Source organism: Takifugu rubripes, chromosome 4 (assembly GCF_901000725.2).
Source record: "Takifugu rubripes chromosome 4, fTakRub1.2, whole genome shotgun sequence".
Lineage (NCBI taxonomy): Eukaryota > Metazoa > Chordata > Actinopteri > Tetraodontiformes > Tetraodontidae > Takifugu > Takifugu rubripes.
Genome location: NC_042288.1, coordinates 5622505 through 5626861, shown reverse-complemented (window position 1 = coordinate 5626861; position 4357 = coordinate 5622505). Strand labels below are relative to the sequence as shown.

The 4357-nt window shown below is 47.0% G+C and overlaps 1 protein-coding gene across 1 annotated transcript; it reads right to left on the bottom strand.

Annotated features, from left to right (window-relative positions):
- Positions 1 to 210: 210 nt before the first annotated feature.
- On the bottom strand, positions 211 to 2136 carry olig3 (oligodendrocyte transcription factor 3). Its single transcript, XM_003963780.3, has one exon. The coding sequence runs from the start codon at positions 1611 to 1613 to the stop codon at positions 780 to 782; it is 834 nt and encodes a 277-aa protein (XP_003963829.1). The 5' UTR covers positions 1614 to 2136; the 3' UTR covers positions 211 to 779.
- Between the last annotated feature and the right edge of the window lie 2221 nt (positions 2137 to 4357).

Genomic DNA, 4357 nt, shown 5'->3' with positions numbered 1-4357 from the left:
ATTAATATACAACTTAATGTAGACATTTCACTACTTGAACGTTGTCCACGTTATGTTTTTATTGAGCCTTCAATGTAAAGATATGTTGTAATTTAAACTATGTCTTTAATGTTTTTATTTTTTGGTAAAATACAATAAATTTAATGTAAAAAAATCGGGAATAAATAGATAGGAATAAGAGAAAAATAAAGAAGATGCGATCAGAATTTTTTGATTTTATTGAAATTTCTTCCAGGGATGCTGGGCGATAATAAATATTTCATCATAATGTACAAAAATAAAGACACGGAGTCTCTGACCGCCAAAAATTCTGAAGACAATCATGCTGCTATACCGTCATGCAAAAACCCAAATAAAGATTGAGTTCAGAGCGCACACGGACACCAAGAGACGATTTTTAAACTTTCGCAGAATCATTTCAGCCAAACACAAACGGGGTTATTTTTTAAAATCCTTGGTACAAGGCACAGAGAGCATTCTTTGACTTCACAAAATGAAAGATACACGAAGTAAAAATGCGGAAAATTAAATTAAAATGTTCGGGCAGCTTTTCTTTTTCTTTCACATTTAGGTTTGAGATTAAAACTGGCTGCGGGACTTTTCACGTTTTTTCGGTAGATTTTGAGTCCTTGTTACAAGGAGGAAAATAAGACTTTTTCTCACACGCCAACGATTAGACAGACAGAACAACAACATGCAGCAGGAGGTTGAGTCCACCACTTTTCCCTGATCTCTCTATTTACAGTAATCATTAGATTTTAGTCTGTGTCTGTCGGTCATCATTTCATCTCCTTACTCTCCACTGTGAGTCTTGTGAGGCCGGTGGAGGTGACGGGGAGATGTGGCGGCGGCGGCACTTGGCAGATGGTGCAGGGACACGGCAGACCGGCCCAGTGCTGGAAGCCGGAACCTAGCTGAAGCGCTGGGGGCGCAGCTGGAGGGGAGCCCTTCATCAGGGAGTGTGGAGCTCGAATCGACGTGAGCCCCGGCAGCGTGCTCGTCAGGGTGGAGGACGTGGAGGAAGACAGCGTGCTGCCGAGCAGAGGGTGCACCTGATGCGCTGCTGCAGCGGCGGCTGCGGCGGCGGCGGCTGCGGCGGCGGGGCCCCCGGTGTGCCCAGTGCCGCAATGGAACGCGGAGTGTTGCCCCCCGTAAATTTCTCCCACCAGCCGCTTCATTTCGTCCAAGGAGCTGTTCAGCATCAGGATGTAGTTCCTGGCGAGAAGCAGCGTAGCGATCTTGGACAACTTCCGCACTGAGGGCCCGTGCGCGTAGGGCATCACCTCGCGCAGGCCGTCCATGGCCAGGTTGAGGTCATGCATCCGCTTCCGCTCGCGGCCGTTAATCTTGAGCCGGAGCTGGTACATTTCCTCCTCGGTGACCTGTTTCTTCATCTTAAACTTGTTGCTGTCCATGCTGCTCAACACCTGAGCGGACTTGTCTCCGCCGCCCAGCTTTTGCCGCTGCTGCTCTCCGCCGTGCGTGGACGAAGACACGGAGGAGCCGCTGTGGTGGTGGTGGTGGTGGTGGTGACTGTGATGGTGGTCTCGGAGAAACATGTCGTCCATGTCCGGGGAGGATGCTCGACTGCTCGGGCTGGAGTCTGAATTCATTTTATGGGTCCGCTTCCAAAGTTGATGGGTAGGAGGTCGCTGGCTTCCCTCTCTCTCACACGCACACGCACTCTCTCCCCCTCTCTTACTCTTGACTCTCTCTCCCTCTGGTCCCCTGATGTCGCCTACAGCACTCACAAAGCTGCACTCACGACCGCCACTTTGTCTCTCTTTGCTTGACTTTCTCTCTGTCTCTGCGGTGAGCAGGACACTGATTGCGGGTATTTATACCAGCGGGTGGACAAAAGAAGCCTTCCTATTCATTTTGCCTAGTTAGGAGGATGACGTGAACGTTACAAAGGGGGCGGTGTGCTTGGACGGTCCCAGCGACCACGATGCGCAACCATTCACCATTGTCAGAGCTCAGCTGGGGACTCAGCGCGCCTCTCCTCTCCTCTCCTCTCCTCTCCTCTCCTTTTTTAATATGCTTCATCAAATAGTTGCTTCTCACTGGACAAAGTTCTCAACTGAAAACACATCACACCTCAATGTTGAACACATCTTGTTTTGTTTACTGTTTTCGTTCTCCTCCATCCCATCAAATCTAATCTTATTTTATCTGATCTAATCTGATCCTACCTATATATAAATGTGTATATATAAATTTAGTTGTTAGCAACACTGAAATGTTTTGTTACAAATTCAGAAAGAATTTCTCACACTTTGCAGAGGTGTTTATTAACGCGGAGTCACATTTCAAACCAAATTCCGAGCAGTTGCCTGAGGGAATGAGAAGGAATGAAGAGGGAAGTCGCCCCCCATTCAACGCTTCTCCTGCCGGCAGCAGGGTGCACGGCCTCCGCTGGGATGGAGGTACTGAGTCCGCTCCTACACTCGGCGCTCTGGGGCCACATGGCAGCATGTGGACGGCAGCAGAAACATCCACAGCTGGTTTTGTGCTGCATAACCAACATTTTCATTTTGATTGATGATATAATGAATTTATTGTTGTTGTTTATTTAATTTAATCTGTAAAAATGGTTAACACATAATTTGATGGAATTTACTGAAATATAAAGATTTTATACCCTGAAATGTTGACTGATTTAAAATTGAATTTCTTGTACATGAATAGTAAAAGTGTGAGAAATTTGATATTTTGAAGAGGAAAAGCATAGTTCAAAGTCATTGTCAAAGTTCTTGGACACATTTAAACAGGTGGATTTATGAAGTGAATGAAGTAGATCCTAAAGGCTGTTGTTAAATGAGAATATTAGCAGGACTCTTTAAATGGAGTCATTATTGTCTGCAGCTGTTGAGAACTCTCCACAGTCTGAAGAGCCTGTTTTGTGGAGGTGGAGTGGAGGAATGGACCAGCAAGAATAAGTGGAGTTAGCTGAAGATGCTCTTCTGACCGACCATCCATCCATCCATCCATCCATCCATCCATCCATCCATCCATCCATCCATCCATCCATCCATCCATCCATCCATCCACACACACACACACACACACACAGCACTTCAAACCCAGATTCTTTTATAGAAGTCTGTCTCCGACTCTTCTCTGGGCTCTTCTATCCTTCTCCAGTGAGATCTCCCAGCTAGAAGAGTATAAATGTGTATTCATGGTCTCATTGTTGGCTTACCAAAAGAGCCCCCCCCCCCTCATGAAGGTGCAGCCAGAGCAAAGAAAAGGTCTGGTTGGCTTTGCTCTCTCTTGGTGGCATTTGAAAGTGTAAAGCTTTGAATACCAATTGCTTGAACTGGACATATGTGAATCCGCTGTAAGCCTACTAATCCTGTCCCCAAGTGTTTCTTTGTGTGCAGGGCAGCCTCGCACAACCCAGAGAAGGTCTTGGTAATCCGGCCAGTGTGGAGGGAGAGAATGAGGGGACAGAGGCCTGTTCAGTGAAGGTGTGTGAGCATGGGGGTGTGTGTCAGGTATAAATGACTGCAGGAGCACTTGCTTTTCTATCTGCACCGTTTGCTTTTTCTATCTGGATGTCGAATGTTTCTGAACATGTTTGAGCCCCCCCAGCTCCACCCCACCAGGACTGTGGTCTTCCTGGAGCTGCGCATTCATCCTTCTCCACACTGCTGTCGCAGCAGGTTCCTCCTAGTGTGCTCTTTTCACCGCGTAAGCTCCTCCGTTTCTTTCATTTCCTCCATTTGTATATAATTTTAGTTTTCTACCTCTCCTCCTCCCCCTTCTCTTCTTTTCCTTCTTTTCCTTCCACTCATTCTTCTCTTTTAGTTTTCCATCACGTTCTCCTTTCTGTCTTCATCGAGAATTTAGAACATTTGATACAAACGGTGAATTCAACAGAGATTTTTTGAAAAATGAAATCACTGCATCTACAGAGATGAGTCCACGCTCCCATCTGTGTGTCCAGAATGGTCCACGCTCCCGTCTGCGTGTCCAGAATGGTCCACGCTCCCGTCTGCGTGTCCAGAATGGTCCACACTCCCATCTGCATGTCCAGAATGGTCTACGCTCCCCTCTGTGTGTCCAGAATGGTCCATGTTCTCGTCTGTTTGTCCACCCTGGGTGGGCCAGATCAGCAGCCCCTCTCTAACAAGCTCGGGGGCAGTAAACAGTCAATGGAGGCGTCGCTCCAGCAGTATGTGAAGACACAAGCTGACACAAAATGTGTCACTTGAACATCTCAGCTGAAAGACACACAAGAGACAATACAAGGCCCAAGGTCAAGGTCACGGCTCCAAGTATCAAGGTCGTATTTAATCTGAAAACACTGGCAATGAAAATACCCTGATCCAATACAATCAGCTCCAAGTTCAAC

What these genes read in the sequence shown, in the direction of transcription:
- olig3 (XM_003963780.3), bottom strand. Translation starts at nt 1,613, where the DNA reads ATGAATTCAGACTCCAGCCCGAGCAGTCGAGCATCCTCCCCGGACATG.